A 19163-nucleotide genomic window follows, 5' to 3' on the forward strand; every position below is an offset into this window, starting at 1 on the left:
GTCCCTCCCTCCCTCAGCCTCTCAGTCTGGTGGCCAAACCTCATCAGTCCCTCTCACTGGCTCCAACACGCTGTAAATGATACTGTGGAGCTGCACGCCTCCTGTTACACGTCACATGTCGGTACTTAACGTTGCCACCAGTTGCAATTCCACAATTATTGCCTCACAGATGCAACCTCTCGAAAACCAAGGTACTAAAGGAAGCTTTATTTGCTTTAAACGAAGGTTAGCATGTCTGGATCTAACCCAAGGTCTGGGGTCATGATACGAAAGTTACACTGCTCCCTTGTAATGTCACGTGACATCAATGTTTCCCTATATTTACAATAACCAACCTGAATATGGACATAATATATCATGTATATAAACTATATGCACCTTATGTTACCATGAAATAATGGCCTGCGCTCACATATTTCTGTATAATAATGCTATAGTGGAACTGAAATATTACAGCAATAAAACATCTCAATGCCTTCCACGAACCAATGAGGAGCTGATCTGGGACGTGCTCTCATCAGCACAACGTCATACACAGCCATCAAGTGCATATCAACATGGTTCCTATGTATTAAATGAGGCGGCTGCAAACATAAAAAACTAATCCAACCAGAGACGATGGTTTCATGAAGCAGATGAAATCTGTTAAAGAAGCTGTTGTCAACTCGTATGACAAAGTCGGCGGTCGCAGGCAGGAAATGAGAGTCCCGCTGCTGTATATCACCGTCTGACATCAAACACGTGTTCGGCACAAACACAGAGTGGCAAACCTGCTGCTGCCATCAGGGCTCGTTGTGTATGTGTAAACCCTTACGCATCTTTCTTTGATCAAAGCCTGAGGAAATAAATGGAGAGGATAAGAGCAGAATGAAATCAAAGTATAAAACCAAGCAGAATAACCTGCAGTGACTGTTTAACCCTCTTCAAAATAACGAATAATTAATCATCTGGTTTCTTATGATGGATGATTTCTGCTCTATTATTTTATTTTTCAGCCATGCATTATTTATGCCAGTATGTAGTCTATAAATATCCTAAAAATGCATCTGATCCTGAGACACTGGAATTTTTTTATTTCCTCAGTATTAAGAATTGGCCAGAAAACTAAATTTCAATCAAACACTGAAACAAACAGCCAGATGTTCCACCACCACTGGCTGATTAGCTCTCTCCTTCCCTGGAGCTATTTCAACTCAGAGATTTGCCTACTTGCATAAATACACACATACAGTAGAGACAGACACACTGCATATTACTTTTGTCATTAACCCAAATGTTTCAGTTGTTAAAAGTTCGCAATTTCTTCGCACAAAAAGTGGAATGCACTGAGAAGTATTTAAAAACCTCAAACACACGAAGATACAACCAGAGGCAACATTTTGTAATTTTTCCAAAAATAGAAACCAATGGAAAAACATCTAGATTCCTGCCACAATTACATAATCTATTGTTTTCTGTCGCTTACATTTTTAATGCTAACGAGACAAAGCTAGTTTTGTAGCAGTTATTAAAAGTATATTCATCACAATAAAACTTAATGTACAAGACAAACCTGTTGCTGGAAATCTGTCAAAGTGAGGGATCGCTTTCAGATCTTTCCATCATTATCTAACAAACTGTCTTTGATGTGCACTGACAGTGTGTAGAGAGCACACACACACACACACACATACACACTCTCTGAGGAGTTCAATTAAGGCCGATCATTAAGTTAAGTAATTGCAGCCAATGAGACAAACCACTTCCAGCACATTTGTCATTTTAACTGTGGCCAGCGACGCTCGGCAAAGAGAGAAGCTGCAGCTGAATCTTTTCTACAGTGAATATCTTGTGTTAAAAGATTTCTGCTAATGAGTCGAGTAGACCTGAACATCGATCCTTCATCATGTCATCATCCATCAGGTGTTATGGAACAAACTGTCATACGCCTAACTCCGGGCTGTAATTAAAATATTCCTAAAATATTTACCGTGGCTGTTGAAGTCCCATATCTGACACCTGCTGTCATTTTATCACACAGCCTGGAGCAAAACATCTGGGTAAGAATCTGGCCAAATGTTATTGTGATCGTGTTCCTGCTTTTTGATGTTTGTACAGTTGAGATGAGGATTACATTCCTGCAGAATTTTAGTGAGGCCTTGTGAGACGGACCGGTTGTGTGTCCTTCATTCCCCTTCACCTTCACCCACCTCCAAAACAATATTCTCAAGTGGGAATGTTTGAAAGTGGTGCGGTGGTTAGTCGCCTCAGCTTCCTGGTTTTCTCCAGGTTCTCTGGCTTCCTCCCACAGCCCAATGCCGACTGGTGTTAGGTTAATTACAGATGTGAACATGAGGCGATATGCTGGCATACTCTGCCTCTCGTCTAATGTCAGCTGGGATTTACTCCAGCTCCCCTTGTGACCCCCAAAGGATAAACAGTACAGATGGGAATCATCGACATACGTGTAATGTCAAGTGTCCTTTGTCTTTTTCCCATCCTGCTACCACCATATGGCGCCTTTCTTGTTTGCAAACACTGAAAGTGGTTTGGCATCCAGCGGGCGCTGTCTACAATCCGTCACCTGCCGTAACCCCTGACGATACAGTTGTCTGGTGACAAACACCTCCATCCATCACCAGCCGCTGCCCTTCGTGAGTGCTTGATTGCTTGGCCAGCAAATCGGCTGCAACCATAACTCCATAATAATCATGCAATAAATCCCCCGGAGGCTTTCATTGTGCCGCTCGAGAACTGCCACAGCCTCTCAGCTGCTCATCTGTCACAAGGTTTCTGGCTTCAACACCACTGTGGTGACAGCAGTGCCCCCCCGCCGGGTCAGCTCATCCACCGAGCACCTGATACCACGACTCTCGGGTCGAAGGCTAAAACCAACGGCGGTTCTCTCGCACACGGAATCTAGAATGTCTTTGCATGACTGCAGGTTTAATACTGACAAGGCCAGTGGGTATGAACATGGAACTTTGCTTAATTTAACTATCTAATAAGTTTTTTAAAAGATATTTTAAGAAGAACAATGTAGTCTTTACGTAGCGAGTTACAAGTTGCAGATGTATGGAATCTATGAGTGTAAATAGAAATGATTACATTTTTTAGAGGTCAACAAGAAGGGCAACGAGCTCTTTACTGAAAAGTAATTTTTCTTATGATTATTAAATGTAAATCCAGTGCTTGTCATAGAAAACTAGTAAATAGGAAGATAGGAGGGGGAGTTTAACTGCAGCAATGTTCTTAAAATTTAAATTTAAAATAAGCTCATAATGGTGCCTACAAGCAGGATTACTCTGTTTTTATTAATATTTAAGTGAAATTAAACTTACTAATAATGCTGAGATTGGTTGTATTTATTTTTTTGCATGTGGAAAAGGTTTGTTCTAAAACTATCAAATACAACAGAAAGTAAAATATAATTCACACAGTCTCTGACCTTGAGTCTGGTTCATTGATGCTTTTCTAATTGCAGCGTCCAATTACCTCAGTGATTTACTGTGTTGCAGCAGCTCCGTGTTCCCGTGGCAATTTGCTGGGAACAGGTGGGGATTTGGGAATCAATAGTTTAACTCACTTCACTCGTGCACACGACCGAACACGATCCTCCACCAGAGCAGAAGTACATCAGAACACGACTGTAGGGTGACGACATGAACTGAACTACCTGCTCCTCACAAACCTCTGTGTGGCAGCTTATCCTTTCCAAAGGCTCCTTGGCCCTCAGCTGTATGTTAACATGCTTTTTTGAATTACAGCAGCTGTAGGTCAAATCTAAGTTGTCCTGAATGTTTTAGTTGAGTTGCAGTTGTGCACATTGAAGGATCCTTGAACAGGTGCATGGGCCAGAACTTGTGTTTTGGTGGAAGAAAGATACCAAAGAGATGCCAAATGAAACAGGCAGATAACAACAAAGAAGGAATTAAACACAAAAAGATTAAAAAGAAAGGACTACAAAACAGACCGAATTATTATAAAGAGATGAAAAAAGACCTTAGAGACACAAAACAACTGCAAAGTGACTCAGAATGAAATTAACTGTAATTTAAGTATAAATTGTGTCTATTATTATTTGTCCTAAGAACCTGTATGTGTTTGTAATCCCAATCATATCTATTCTATACCTCCACCTAATCCTCATCCACAGATTCTCACCTGAACTCAAACTTAACTGAAATGGTGCATACCAACATTTTCAGATCAGCAGATCGGCTCCAAATTGTACAAACTCATAGATCTCAATACTACAAATGTGTTTTTTTTACATCAATATCAATCCAGTATTTCCTGGGAAATTCATGAGAATGATGCTCATCATGCAATGTTATTGCAAGTGATAAAAACTAATTCTATGTTCTCTAATCCATAATTCATTCATTGAAGTTTGGTGCCTATCATTTTTATATATTGTCTGTTTTCCTGCTGACAAATAAACAGGTTAAAAAAACCTCCCTGGCAGAAGTAATCAAAACGCCACTGTTATGGAGGGATATCTTACTATGAGGTTAAAAGTCCAACAATCCCGGAGCAGAAGAAAAAGTCAAAATTGCTTTACAAATATCTTTCGTCTGACTTTAAGGAACTTTCTATGTGCAAATATCAGCTTCTTCCTCGAGGAAGTTCCACTCTGACCTTTTGCCACACCCTCAACTCGCTCATCTCACTCTCCCTGCAGGCGGTTTACAGCCCATGATCCCTCCTTCACTCTGTGGAAGATTAGGACTGAATTCAATAATCTGAGTGTTGAGCCAATATATACGGCTCGTTGACGATGCCTGTCAGGCTCCCTGGAAGAAAATGGATGCAGAGTCAGTGATTGTTGGTCAGTTTGTTGTTTAGTAAAAAAAAAAGAAACAACAGAAAAACATCCACAGGAATCGTTGTGATAACGATGAAAACAGATAAGAACTGACTCTGAGTATCTGACCACAAGAAAAACAGACTCCATTATCAGATAAAAGATTATTTCAAGAAGAAAAGAGAAAGCCAATACAAATATTTGACTGCGCACACAAATATATTTCAAGCAAAGGTTAATAGATGATGATCGGGGCCCTGATTTAATTCACCTTTATAACCTAGAGACAAACAGGAATCTAACATTAATAATTACTAATATTAACAGATTTCCCTTTGCAAGGAATATGCTAATTCCCAATTTGAATAAAACCCAATATCCATGTGTAATGTAAATCTGAACACGTTCAGGTAAATAGTCTGCCTTCACAGGGTCAATGACAGGTCTCCTATAAAGCCGGGAAAAGGTGTCACCTGTTTTTGTTCAGTAATATGTAAAACACTGGCCGACTAATCAACATTTCATAAGCAGCTTAAATCAAAAAACCCAAGGAATGTAAACACAATCCCAAATCTCCCTCCAGCTCCTCTAAGCTCGTGCCGTGTTTAAATAATTCCCTTCCCCGGGGATGATGGTTCTGCTGATTCAGGTGTTCTGAGGAGAATCCCGGTAGGAAAGGTCAAAACTCTAATTGTAATGCAGCGGTGTGTGATCACACGTTCCTCCTCGCTCATATCTCGGCAATATAAAGTAGACTGGTCCCGGCTGCAGAGTAAATGCGATGCACTCCTGCTGCTAAATGCAATTCATCACGTGTTAACGTTTTAACCACAGGGCTGCAGTTATCGAGTGTATACGGTGCGCTCTCAGATAGGCCGCGCGCTCGTGAGTGCATACGCTTATGCAGATGTGCGTATGAAATATGTGCCTCGCTGGCAGAGTCCACACTGACGTGGCATCTGGCCTGTGACCAAGTATCTGCAAGATGTGAGAGAAGTAGATTCTCCCACAACAACAGGATTAGGGAGGAGACAAAGCTGAAACAACAGGACACATATTGACAATGAGGGTGGTTCGCTGGAGATAATCAACTCACTATAAACACTTATTAAATCAGCATTTTCCGTTTTTATGGTTCACTCGTTTTCCCTGGGAGTTGTCAGGAATTAGTGGTAAATGGACTGTATAAATATCGCACTTTTCTAGTCAATCAATCACTCAAACCACTTCACACACAAAATCCTCATTCATCGTTTTTCACACATTGTTGGCACAGCTGTCGGGGACGATTTGTGAGTTCAGTGTCCTGACTTACATTGGATTTAAATTCACAAGGTGACTGAGTCTCTTTGCTGTGAGTGTAAAATATTTACCATCTTGCCATATCAACTTAATGGGAAATGTCACTGCTGTGTTCAAAGTAAATTTTTGGCTGCTTCATAGTGGCTAAGAAACACTGCATGTTCAAACTATATATATATTTTGTTCTTTCTGCATTTGAGCTTAACAACTACAGGATAGCGACGATAGTTTTTCAACCTTTATGCAAATAAAATCATACCTAGAACACAGAAAACAGGCATTTTCATTTCCAAGTCCAAAACATAGTTTTGAAAATTGTTAGTTGTAATATAGAGTGTGCACTTAGTAATTGGGTTTAAATTTGCTACCTGTTACTATCCTTTTCTATCATTGTGTCACATTGCACAGTCTTTATTTGTCGTGTTTCTCTTAGCAGAAGTGAAAAATTGTAAAAATCTTCATGAAGAAACCTAATTATCACAGTATTCACATCCAAAACATGCAAATCTCTGAGAAGATTTGATTCTAACTTGAGTAAAGACTTGTTTCCTACCTTGCCAGGTATTCCCCGGAGCTCCCGTTCCTCTCTTGTACATCCATACAGTTCGTCGTCCCCGGTATGAGTGCCATGGCGGGATTCTCCTGGGCCGCACTGCCCACCGCCCGCGCCACCAGCTCCAAAGAGTCGTGGACGTAGTGATCCAGGGAAGGGGACCCCATGACCCCGTGGGCCAGAAGCCCCAGGGGCAACCCCTCCGTCCGCAGCTCAGCCACATTCTGGATGTCACCCAATACCCAATGAAAGTCTGGGAGCATAATCCGAGTGGCCACCGTCCAAAGCCGGCGCACCTCCCGGATATCGCACCCAAATGTCACCACCCCTGTTGTGGATGAAGGTTCCCTCAGGGCCTCCAGCTGCCGCATCAGTGCCTGCTGCTGGTCCGTTTTCGAGGAGGAAGTGGATGATGAAGCAGCCGGGGCCGAGGCAGCGGATGAAAAACGTGTTAAAGACGTCAATAAAGACAAATCCTCCGTTCCCGTGGCCGCACCTGGTGCCGATCCTGAGGATGACGGTGGAGATGAAGGTGTTGATAAGGTGGAAGCGTTGGCTGTCAGGTTAACAAGAGTGCCCAGGTGAAAGCGGGTGTTGTTTTTGATGAGGTTGAGGAAGTGGCTAATGTCCCAGCCCTGGCAGAGCACAACGCTGATATCCCACCAGCCATTCATCATCAGCAGGGAGTAGAGGAGGCGGGATGGCGGGGCCTCCATGGTCCGCATCGCCATTTGGAAATGAAGAGGATTCTACGAGGAGATAGTCCCAGGGGAAATGGGCGTAATGGAACATAAAATGACAAGTGGGAGGAAAAAAGAAAAGTTTACACAAAGAGAGAAGGGAAAATTGAGGGATCGAAGCAGATGACAGAGGAATGTGGATGAAATTGAGAAAGATCGAAGGTGAATTCAACAAGGAAACAAGGTCAGGGAGATTTAGGAGATTGATTAAAGTAGATGAGATAGAGATGAGGGACAGTTAAACAACAAATAAACAGGAAGAAATTGGGTAATGAAAACATGAGCGAGTGATAAACAAGTGGTGATGGGGAAGGTGAGAGGTTGGTCGGGTTCAGGTTAATTTCACAGAGGGCAAAGTGACGAGCCAAATAAACCATGAATGGATAGGTTTGGAATAAAGGGCAGATTGCGAGATATGAGATGGAAGGAAAATGAAAAAATGAAATGAGGATAACAGGAAGTTGGTGAAGGATGAAGTGGAATGCAATGTTTAAAAAAAAAGGAGTAAGATGGAGGATCCAGGAAGGTGATGAACAAATGTAGTAGAGCGGAAAAAGGACAGGAGAGAAGAAGGAGGGACGGAAAAGAAATAACGACAGAAAGGTTATAAATCCAAACGGTGGAATTACTTATATCCTAGAATTCAATTTGTTCCTAGAGTACAAACAGTCTGCTGGATATAATAGATTCCAGGCTCCACTTACCTGCTCCCATGAATATCATTATTCACATCATCAGGAAAACAGTACATCTATTTTTTATTTGTGCTTCCTTTATATTTCTTTATAAACTGCCCCTAAAACCAAAAGAAACACAATGAGGCCCTTTTTCAAAAGGTTCCTTCAGATGCATTTGTTATTTCAACAATTTAATTGACACCTGTGATTTGTGAGTCATAGATTCATCAGCTGAATAATGAGGGCTGGACAGATCGATGAGTATCAAGGCACTGGGGTGTCGGGTTGGTTACTGAACTATGTTGGAATTACTGATTCAAAGGTGCTTAATTTTGGTTTGTCAGAAAACATCTGGATGAGAGAATAACAGAGCAGGCAAAACAAGAACAGGATTAACATAAATCCATCCTCCAGAAGGAAGAAGAAGCAGCAGCGCTTAAAATCAAACAGTGGCACCTTCTGCAGTGTTTAGGAAGTGAAATGCAAAGTTGGCCAAAGCAACACTTCCAGTGGCGTGATGGTAGATCGTAACTGGGGATCAGGATCGTGATGGTATGGTGATGGTGGATCATGATCGTGGTGGATAGTAGATCAACGATCTGGCCTGTGGAAGTATTGTGGATTGTGACCATTGATGGTGATTGTGTTGGCAGTTGATGGTGGATTATAATCACAACTAGATTGCTACGATATACAATATAACCTCCTCACATATTCTCCCATTACTGACAACACCTCTGTCACTACATTACTGCTCCCTTCATCTCTGTCGCACATTTTCTTATGTACAAATACATTAAACATTGCTACACCTCTCCATTTATGTTAGACACTGTCTTTTCTCATTAATGTTGTGAATATTGTTATTTTGTTGATGTGCTCTGCGACTCAAAGCATCTATTGTAATTCTGTCCATCCTAGGATCCCTCGCATGTGGCTCTCTCCGAGGCATCTACGTTTTTTCCCCTGTTATTGAGTTTTTTGGTAGTTTTTCCTTACTCTTGCTGAGGGTTTAGAGCAGAGGATGTCGCACCTTTTGAATCCCAATGAGTCAAATTGTGATTTGTGAATACGGGCGAATACAATTTGATTGATTGATTGATTTCGATACGGCCAAGAGGGCGGCATCTTGCAAGGGAAAGCGTGTGGCCCACACCAGCTGCGGCCAATGTGTACAGTCACGCAATTGGTTTTCTATCGCTCATGGGCCTGTCACGTCAATTAGATGATGTCACAGTGTGGGTCAATTAATCTCATCGGAGTTCGGCCCCCAGGTCTCTGCACTGAAAGCCCGAGGTAGCGGAGAGCGGACGTCCACAGCAACACATTTGAACATCAGCTTACAGGGAGGGTTCACTCAGAGGCGTTAACATAAACCAGACAAAGCCTCCACACTGGTCCACTGACCCCCCCCCCCCCCCCCCCAGTGGCATCATGATCAGACCAGTGCAGATCTATTGTAGCCCTCACATCCAATGCACTCCACCGACAGAGTTATAGTGAGCCAGGAGATCAGGGCAGATATGTTTCAAAGCTGACAGTCATCCCTGCAATGCTTCGGATCAAATTAATTCAGTCTGCACGAGCTGCCAGTTCTGCTTCAGTGTGTACCTTGGCATACTGTACCCAGCCTGCAACATACCAGTCACTCTGTTAATCAATCAGTCATGCACTTGTGCTCGCACATACACACAAACACAAACACACACGGAACTGCACACACAAAAAAAAGCCCCCAAACTGTTTAATTGACTTTACAACTTTTACACAAGCTTTGCAGTAAAAGTCCATTAGATCAGTCTATTGGTTCGTTTTATTTATCCCATTATTCGGCCTATCCAATAGGCATGTAAATAGGACCATCATTATTCACCTGCTTACTGCATATATACGAATGGATTATTGACGCGGACAAACAAACCAGGCGAAAGCAATAGGACCTGTTTTATTTCAGATTCAGAAGTCCTGTTTAAGGGAAATAAATGGTAATACGGTCCAGAGGGCATCACACTCACACCTCCTCTCATCCCCCAGGAAGATTGGAGGATTTATTCTCCGCCGCAGAACTTCTGCTCTGTGATCTCCATAAATCTGTAACCCTCTCTTTGTTCCTCATGTAAATAAACAGAACAGAAATATTGCTAGAAAGTGTGGATTCCTGCTCTGTTACACAAACACAGAGATGTGCCGCTTTCGATGCATTGGGAAATCTCAGGTCTGTTGTCACGGTGCCGTCTTCCTTCATTCTTCTATCTACAAAAATCTGGTGTGACTTCTGTGGCAAAATTTGACTTTTGATGCAAAGAAATTCACAGCCTTTGCTGTATGTAAAAACTGCTCCGAATGGCAGAATCATGAGCCAGTGGACAAATCAAATAAACTAGTAATGACTTGGTTATTGATCTTTTCATGAATTAAATGAAAGATTCATTTTTTTGCATGAGAACAGATTAAATTCTGTAGCTACACGAATCGGATGGTTAGTTTTACCACTTTAAATGTCAATTATTATTAAAACTGCGCTCGATTACTGTGCTTTGAAAATGTTGAGGTAAATATTATCCTGCATCAACCGAATATAAACTGTATGAATGAAAAGTGGAAGTCAATGACGGTGGCAGCAATCCACAGATTTCAGACTTCGAATAGGTATTCTGGTTTTGGTGATGGTCACCATGTCTGCAGAAACAGAGCAACACTTCCGGTGCAAGGCAAGAAAACGTTTGGTTTATTGCATGTGGTTGGACTTTAGAATGAAGGAGAAACGTCATAGTTTGTGTGTAAATAATGTAAATGGAAGCATTCAGAGCCCCTCGTAAGAAAACTGCTGTTTACATGATATATATTAGTCGAAATCTGTTTAGTAATTAATATTAATTAAGGTCCTTTTTACGACAATATGTCCCTGTGGCTTCAGCCCATTCTTATCCTGTCATTCAACAATGTCACTGCTTACCTTATTTTTAAAAAGTCCCCTATCAGCAAACTCCTCTCATCCATCTATTATCATTTCAGAGAAGCTGAGGACATAATTGCACCAATCTCCTCATCTACAAATTAATTTACCTGGAGGTGATATAAGCTTATCATCATGTGTTTGTGCATGTGTGGCTTTTAATCTCCACATTACAAATATCATCTCCAAGTTATAGCCATCCCCCCCCTCATGCCCAAGTAACAAAACACCTTATCTGGTTGCTCAGTCAACACCTCATGCACCTCATGTCAGTCATGTGAGCGTTGTTGAGTTTTAATGTGTAACTATCCTGGACATTGACAGTTTGTGGTCAGCGGCTTCAGTGTGATGCAGTTGTGAAGCAGCGTTTTTTATGATTCCCCCAAAACTGTAACGCATTTACACTTACTGCTCAAACTGATTCAGTCCAGTGCATCAGTGCTTCAACATAAAATATTAACATCCGATTGAATCAATACTTCTCTGACACTGATTTCAAAAGACGAACAAAGTCTTTTTATTCTGCAGAGGTAGAGCTCACTGCAGCGTTTTTCTGCTCGAATAGATTCCACTTATCTACCTATGAACTATCATATTATTTATGATGAATATTGGACATCTACACATTTCACAAACAGTTTGTACTTCTCCCTTTTGATTTCATGGGACGTGTGCGACGTATTTTAATGCCAAAGTACCAAAAATGTATTCATTGGATTATGTAGCAGATATTTACGAAGGAGGTTCTGTCTATTGGTTGGTTTGTTTGTTTGTAAGCAAGATTATGCAAAAACAGATTACTGTAAAACTTGGTGGAAGGATCCCATGAAACAAACAAAAAACATTGAATTTTGTTGCCACTTTCTTTATCATCACGAGCTATAGGATGTTGAAATTTGGTGCATACATGTGGTTTCATAAGGGGAACTGTTGGGTCTGAGCAGGATTATGCACCATATGTGTTTCAAGCTGTCAGTGTATCTCAGTTTCCTACTTGCTGGAGTGTTGCAGGCCAGTATGAGATATATTTCCATTTTAAAATTAGGTCCTCATATCAAAGACAACTGGTCTTTCCCCAGGAGTTTCTCAGTCCCAGGACTTTTTTCATTTTCAATCATTTTCTGCTTCCTAAACCCCTCTCCACCCATTTGCCAGTCTCCTGTCCCTTTAGTTGACTTTATCTTATGGTCCATGGTTCACATTCTAATGCAGCCTCATTATTTTGATACTTGCGTAACACACTGTGGACAGATAAAAAGTCACTCACTGATTTAATATAATATACATTTCTTAACTGTGAACTTTGTTTAACCTCAGCTATAATAAACTCCGCGAGGATGAACTAGGGTCTTTTAAGGTCACCGAATAAAACACTAATGAGACATTCAAAGTTTTCACATTTTGGGAAAACGGTTGCTGAAATTGCTGTTGGACTTTGGTCGGGATTTGAAAGCGAAACTAGATTGAGTCAGAGGGAAGTTAATCCATTTCTCACACAGTCTCACACACGAGCAACTGAACAATCTGTTTGTACGACTGTTTCATTTTTTTCCTGCCCATTCGTCCTTTTCATCCGTCCAACCAATCATCTCTCCATCTGTTCTACATGTTATATCTCTACCTCTTATTTCACACTCACAACCAGCCTGGACTTTGGACACCTGCTCTCTCCCCTCGCAGCAAAATGCTAACTTGTGCACAGAGCAGGAAATGAGATATTACACTTACACACACACTCTCACACAGTTGCTCACTGGGTGGCAAATGTCCCAGAACCCTTCAGTCTAACTAATGGTTCGGATGTGTGTGTGTCTGTGTGTGTATTTGTGCGAGTGTTGGCAAAAACAATGGTCCTCTTTGCCCCTCCCTGGGTGGTTGGAAAGGCACACACACACACACACACACACACACACACACACACACACACACACGCACACACACACACACACTCCCGCTGCTGGTCTGCACTCATTGATATGCAATAACTACCCTGTTAGTGGCACCTTATTAAAGTGGTTTACAGTGTATAGTTACACTAAATCACTGTTTGTCTACGTGCACTTGTGAGAATGATCTTTACCTGTTCACACAAAAACATGTAACCACACACACACACACACACACACACACAGGCTCAGTGGGTGTCTCCTCTGCAGAAAGATTATTGTAGAACTATCTTTGTGATAAATTTAGTGTATTTATTCCTTTCCTATTTATTCCTTTAACGCATGTTCTCTCTCTCCTTCCTGTTCCAGCTGATGCTGATAGTCCTCAGCTGGTGTATTTGGCACAAGAGTATATTTCAGGTCGTGAGACTCCCCAGTCAGAGCTGATTTTAATTAAACATGAAGGGAATCTGTCCTGAATCTTAAATCAAACTCGTACACTTTCCCAAACTGTGAATCCGATTCGGATCTGGAAGTCCATAAGAGTTGTTATTTTTACGAAGATGATATTTGAAGGTTTTAGGTGCTGTAAGTTGTTTCATGATTCCTAAAAAATACGTCAGATCTCAGATGTTTCACAGCTTGTAGCAACTCAAAAGATTCTGAAGATTAAAGCCACATTTTTAAGGATTTGCTGCATGGGGCCTTTTTCTTCATTGATTTTCTGCAGATACTCCATCTTCCTTCCACAGTCCAAAGACATGCAGATTGGGGTTAGGTTCAGTGGAGCCTCTAATTTGTCCGTAGCTGTGAATGTAAGCGCTGGTGATACTCTCACCCCGCCTCTTGACTAATGGCAGCTGGCATTGGCTCCAGCTAACTCCTGTATTGATGGATAAACTGTAGACGATGGATGGATGGAAGGTTGTCTTTTGTTTTTCAACCTGATGTCAAATGAGAGGTTTCTTTTAATGCGAAACATTAAGTCGGGGATTAAATGCATCATGTCACCATTTGTCTGAAAGTGATGCTCAGTCTCACATGATGATTAATGGCACTTGGTTTAATACAATTACAACAGTGATGCTTTGAAATGATAATGCCACATGCAGACTTAAATGATAAATGACTCATAATCACTGGATGTTCTCCTGCCAAGTGGGCTTAATAATAATGTTTAGAGAAAGAATGCACGGTGTAGCCAATAATGAAGCAATTTCGAAAACAGGTGGTGCTGAACAAGTTTGACCTCATTGTGTAAGTGTGAAAATTCAAAAAAAATCTGATCCATATTTGCATTCATGTCTGGAACAGGCCAAATTACAAAAATCATTTGTACTGTATGTTATGTATAAATTGTTCTTATAAATGTACATAAATTACCTACTTGATGATACCCTAGAGGCGAAAGTCAAGGATTTCATTCAAAAAGAATGGTGCTTCTTTCAACAGGTATAAACCATAAGAGTCTCTGGACAGTTTGATTATGAGATATGTGTCTGACAATGAATTATTGAAAAGATAGGAAAGAGTATTTTATCATATATTTGTTGAACATGTCAGATCAGGGACTATAAGTTCACTGTTGAGCTCTCCGCCCAAGATGCTGAACTTCTGCTTTAAATAAACACATTGGGATAGTGAGCATAAACAAAACATCCCATTATGCATATAGAGAACGCCTCAGGGTTTCTGCCGCTAGGTCTGAACAGCCTTCAACTAAAATGGTTCTTGTAACCTTGTGGATAAACGAGAAGAAAACCTGTCTCCTCTTGTTTCTCTGCACAGAAACACACAGTGCACATACTTCAGCACCATGGACAGAGCCTCATGCTCCCTAATCAAAGACACCAGCTCGTGTCACACATTATTTTGCCAGTTTGGCCCATTTGACCAACATCTGAGCTGATGGAGGGAATAGAATGAGAAGAACATGATCCGAGTTTCCCCTGAAAGCGTTTCTAATGCACAGCAGGAGGAGGAGAGGGGGGGAATAGATCTGTAACAGGAGGAGGTGTCTCCCCCTCCAGCTGCTGTCGGAAATGTGGGCCACTCGTGGCACTTGGTGAATCAGGCCTCGTGAATCCACCTCAACTCATTTCACTCGGATCTTTGAACTGAGTGAAATCTTATATTTCTATAAATTGACCTGGCTCCTGTTCATACACGTTTCTTTTTGGACATGTGGTGTTGTTTATCACATCAGCTGCAGCTGTTGTTGCCTTTGTCACAGTGGAATAATCAAAAGTTACAAACAGTTTAAATAAAATGGGGAATTCACTTTTTCTCTTTACCTCACTGCGGCGCGTAAATTCCCTCTGCACGACGCTCACGACCGGCACACGAAGCGCCAGAGACACGAACTCCAACTTAACGAACTCGTCCCGGTTCCGTGGAAAGGCGATCATGGCGGAGACCCCCTGCACGATCACCGTGTGACACACGCTCTCCAGGAAGGACAGGGGGTCCTCGTCCTCGGGGCTGCCCGTGGAGGAGAAGGAGAACGCGGGCAGCTCGCCGAGTCCGGACCCCACAGCCATGACGAGCTCCAAGGACAAATTGTAGGGCAGCAATCCGGCCCGGTTCACAGCCTCCACGGCGAGCAGGACCGAGTCCCGGGGCGCAAACACCCGGTTCTCCTTGGAGATGTTCTCCTCCCGCTGCCGCGCCTGGCTCTTATTCCTGTTGGCTCCCCGCTGGTTGTTAATTGCGCCTCTAGTCCTGAGGTTTGCGTATCCAGGCGCACTGGCACTTATTCTAAGCTGTTTTTCCAACTTCAACCGCCGCTCCCCGGTCCAGCCTCCCTCGGTGTCCCGGTCCTCAGAACCGCTGCCGGCAGTGGCCGGGAGCAGGCGAGGCTGGACGTGCAGCGCCCCGACCCGAACCGTGTGGCCGATCCGCTTGAGCACCTGGCACGGCTGCGGGTGCGAGTGGGCGCACGGCGGGAGGAAGATGAGAGCGCACACGAGCAGACATAATGGTGGTGAAACCCCGGTGCCTGCTCGAGCTGTCGGGCCATTCATCATCATCATCACCACCGTCTTCATCATCTTCGCTCCACAGCTGCGCCGAATGCGCTGTCAAACCGCAGACCGGCCGAACACCGGGGCTGCTCCGTCTGTCCCCCCCCTGGCGCCCCACGTGTGGCCCTGGTGCGCCGCTCAAACCAGCTGCAGCCCCAGCACCAGCTCCGGCTCCGGCTCCGGCTCCAGCTCCAGGTCGCGGCAAACTTGTGCGTTTCTCCACGGACACGGACAACAGGCTGCTGAGGCGCGAGGTGAGGCAGGAGCCGCGCACAAGCACACAGTGATCCCCAAAAGTGCTGTTTTTCATCTCAAAAGATTTTCATCGTTCAAGCCTTTCGATTATCAAACAGATCTTTGAATCACAGGGTAAAAAAATGCACATATTCCAGTGGCACGTGTGGAGCATGGAGGCAAAACCCAGAGAGGGAGATGTCTTAGAAAATAAAACCGTTATTGCGCATCAAACACATTCCAAAACAGGGAAATCCACCTCTGGACACATCTGTTGGCTTTGCAGGAACATGATCCCAGTATCACCCGGAGCTCAGGAGGCAAGACAACCCCACCTCGTCCCGGTGGTCGCGATAAAAAGAAAATGTCCCTCCTTGCGATAAACACTGGAGTAGAAGCTTTTCCAGAGCGCGCACGCCGCTTGGCTCAAGTCGCCCTCTGCACTGACACTTGTTCCGGGGAGACCTCCGGCACCAGAGCGCGGCTCCTCTGCGCACGTTCCAATGTGATTTCAACCCCGTCCTCACTTAGCCCCCACCCACCCACATACACCCAGCCACCACCTCCGAACAGTGTCCGGGGGAAGACGTTATGTTAAGGATGGATGGATGGGAAAACAGTAATGAACAATTGAGGAATAACATATAGGAAAATGAAAAAGGAGGAAAACAAAAATAATATCATTAGTTATTCACATGGAACAACTTCACATTACAGGTGACTGGATTATAGCCTAAATATTTACAGCATTTCTGCAACTTGGCAAATCCTCAACTCACCAAAATCACACTGATATCATTTTATACACAGTTATAGGAAATGCTTATATTAGTTTAACTCTTTTCTCTCTAGTAGTTGATTAAACTAATGTTATGTGTGTAAGGTACTTGTTTTGCCTAAAACTGGCAGAAAACTAAATGAGCAAGATAACACTAAAATGTACATATGTTCACATCACCTGTTGACTACTTGTATTAGTTTATTATTTCACAGTGTAAACATACAGAGCAGCTGTATTTGTACACACTAGAGTCATCATATTTTCATTTCCCATTCATCACTTTGTGTACACATTGTCTTTTGCTTTGAAACAGTGTTCTAGACATAATTGAAGTTGTTTTCTAAGTATTCCAGTTTTTTATTTCCCTTGAGATTCTCAAGTTGAAACAACTTGACCAAAAAATAAGTGAATGCATCTAAGTTTCTTACACTAAAGACTTATTGTTCTATCTACTCACATTTCTCAAGGTTTCCTATATATCTTTTTTTAATCAAAATCAACGTGTTTCATTTTACAGTGTAACATGCAGTATGTGCTGATGTGTCCCTTTCTCTCCCTGTTCAGCTTATATAGTTAATTAGATTGTTTTATTTAATCATTTCTAAGGACACCCAATTACATCATTAACGGCTGCTGAAGGATCTCCGGGGGGGCTTCATGTTGCCGCGGTAACCCCACAGGTCAGCATTTAAATAGCAGTCCAGATTAATGATTTGTTAATGGCCCGATCAAGATTAATGATTGTCTAATGGTCTGGCTCAAAATGAGAAGGGGTACGGTGATATTGGAAAGTCCAATGACCCTGATTGATCCGATCCAACATGACCCTGAGTGTGTGGGTCAGGAAGGAGAAGGAGGGAGAGACGGATGAGAGGAAGTTTGACAGGGAGGAAGAGGAGGAAGAGGTAACCAGAGGGGACAGGAGGAGAAGAAGGAGGAGAAGAAATGATGGAGAGCCCGAGGGAGGAGATGAAAATGTGGTGGTGGGGGGGGGGGTCGTTAGAGAGAGGAGGGAGACAAAGAGCAGATGATGTGGAAGATGTAGAAAAGTGATTATTTGTGAGGAGAAGAGAGAATGAAGAAAGGATGTTTGAAAAAAGAAGCGATACAAGAGTCTACAGCCTCTTTAAAGGTCGAGGATACATCAGGAAGGTGTTTCATTCGAGAGGAAACAAACACAGGAGGGAGAAACGGAGAAATTGCATTGATGGGGAGATTCAAGGTGAAATAGAGTGAATCTTTGAAAAGACCCATCGAAACCAATGGATTTTTTAACCCTGACATTTTACACTGTGTTGAGATATCAGACCTATGTTCCACACGACCTTCAAAAAGGCTTCAGTTGATTCGGATTTCCACGAACCTGGTTTCCTCTCAGGATGAGATTTAAACGTGAAGGGATTCTATGATATGATTTATTTTGTTGAAACGAGGATGATCAATTTTCTATTTTATTTATGTTTATCCTCCAACAAATTCTGCCAGGGACAAGAAGCCTGAAGCTTCTGGTTTCCGTGTCCAGTTTGACCAATCAGGTTTGAAGAGGCTTTGGTTGCCCGCAGGTGAACAGTCTGTGCGACAAGCAAAACATCCTCTGCATCATCTTTTTTAATTAATCTGAGTTGATATGAACACAGCTGTTAATAGAGATTAGCCAAAATATGGTCAGGCCTACAAAACGTATCACTGTTTGTTGTGTGTGGAGAAACATTCAACTCCTGTGATAAGAGAAAATAACCAAGATTCCTCGAGCTTTGTTTGTGTGTAAAACCAAATCATCTGATCTCTGTGATGATTCATGAATGTGTTTGTCAGTGTTTTCCTCGTCTGTCATTCTTCTGTTTTTCTGCTGCTCTGTTTCTCCGTCCACGTTGGATTTCTTTATCCTTGTAACTTCCTGTGTTCCTCTCTTTGTCCGTCCCCCCCCAGTTGACTTCCTGCTCGTCACTTCATCTGATCTCTCCTTCTTATACATCTGCCCTCTAACTTGTCCTTGTCTGATCCGTCTGACCCCTTGTCCACTTGATTATTCAAGCATGTCTCCATGTTTCTGCTTTAGTTGTCTGATCTGCTGACCAGTTTCCTCACCTGTCCGTCTTCCTGCTGATCCGTCCCCCTGTCTGTCTTCTTCCTCTGTCAGCACCATTACGTAACTGTCCCCTTCCTCTCTCTCTCTCTCTCTCTCTCTCTGCTCTCTGCTCTCTCTCTCTCTCTCTGTGACTCTG

The 19163-nt window shown here is 42.7% G+C and overlaps 1 protein-coding gene across 1 annotated transcript in view; it reads right to left on the minus strand.

Moving 5' to 3' along the window:
• The window catches only part of grin3a (glutamate receptor, ionotropic, N-methyl-D-aspartate 3A), a 38560-nt gene extending 21940 nt beyond the window's left edge, over nucleotides 1–16620 (minus strand). Inside the window, exons 1-2 of the mRNA XM_034603032.1 lie at nucleotides 15195–16620; nucleotides 6642–7390 (exon numbers count right to left, since the gene is read on the minus strand). Coding sequence (XP_034458923.1) covers nucleotides 6642–7390; nucleotides 15195–15950 — 1505 coding nt within the window. The 5' untranslated portion in view covers nucleotides 15951–16620. The remainder of the gene's footprint in view (nucleotides 1–6641; nucleotides 7391–15194) is intronic.
• Between the last annotated feature and the right edge of the window lie 2543 nt (nucleotides 16621–19163).

The sequence above is a fragment of the Hippoglossus hippoglossus genome, chromosome 12 (assembly GCF_009819705.1).
Source record: "Hippoglossus hippoglossus isolate fHipHip1 chromosome 12, fHipHip1.pri, whole genome shotgun sequence".
NCBI classification, from domain to species: Eukaryota; Metazoa; Chordata; class Actinopteri; order Pleuronectiformes; family Pleuronectidae; genus Hippoglossus; species Hippoglossus hippoglossus.